We start from the raw sequence: 882 nt of genomic DNA on the forward strand, positions 1-882 counted from the left end.
GTTTGATTTTGAATCCAATTTTAATGCTTTCTCCTTGTAATATTAGTTTTCATATCGTACGATTAATAATGGTTAGAACTGGCAGAATCGTTACCGTTTTGGACAAAATGCTTATCGGAATTACGTTCTGAGTTGAAAATTCCACCGAGCTAAATTTTGTCTTTCATCGTTTCAGATGAGCACCGAAATCGCTATCATTGTCAAGCACCATCCTCACCCAAAATTTCACGCCTTGTCCCTATACTAAAAAGATTATTATTATTATTATTATTGTTATTATTATTATTATTATTATTATTATTACTATTATTATTTCTGTCTATCCATACATCTCCCTTTCTCTCAATCTCTGCTTGTATGTAAAATCTCATCCGGTTTAACATCACTGCTTGATCCTTAGATTAGTTTAGCATTGACGGAGTACACACTATTGTAAGGATATATAGACAGGTCAGGCGTTTCCTTTCTCCTTCCTTCCCACCAATCTTTAGAAGCCCAGTAAAGGATTGTGTCTCATACACTTCTTTACAAAGTAATCGACGAAAAAATTTTATACGTCATAGTATTGGTGCATATCGTTTAGTAGGATACAGTGTAGATATATGATGGTGGAGTTGAGAAGAGGATCAATATCGTAATGTGCAAAATTGTGTTGAAAAAGATATTCGAATATATATATAGAATTATTTCATCTCGTTTCAGATGCATTCAGGAGAAGAGCCAACATCACCTAGTACAATTATAGACTATGAATACAAGGTAGGTGTCATTTTGAAGCTCATCATGAAAAATGCACCGATAAGAGCGTGTGGGTATATACAAATATATATGTGTGTGTGCGTGTGTGTATGTATATATGTATATATATATATATATATATAT

At 32.8% G+C, this 882-nt stretch overlaps 1 protein-coding gene across 1 annotated transcript in view; it reads left to right on the top strand.

Moving 5' to 3' along the window:
• Nucleotides 1-684: 684 nt before the first annotated feature.
• LOC106880765 (uncharacterized) overlaps nt 685-882 on the top strand; it is a 5270-nt gene continuing 5072 nt past the window's right edge. Inside the window, exon 1 of the mRNA XM_014930862.2 lies at nt 685-759. Within this exon, the coding sequence (XP_014786348.2) occupies nt 703-759 (57 nt within the window). The 5' untranslated portion in view covers nt 685-702. The remainder of the gene's footprint in view (nt 760-882) is intronic.

The sequence above is a fragment of the Octopus bimaculoides genome, chromosome 15, assembly GCF_001194135.2.
Source record: "Octopus bimaculoides isolate UCB-OBI-ISO-001 chromosome 15, ASM119413v2, whole genome shotgun sequence".
Classification (NCBI taxonomy): Eukaryota; Metazoa; Mollusca; class Cephalopoda; order Octopoda; family Octopodidae; genus Octopus; species Octopus bimaculoides.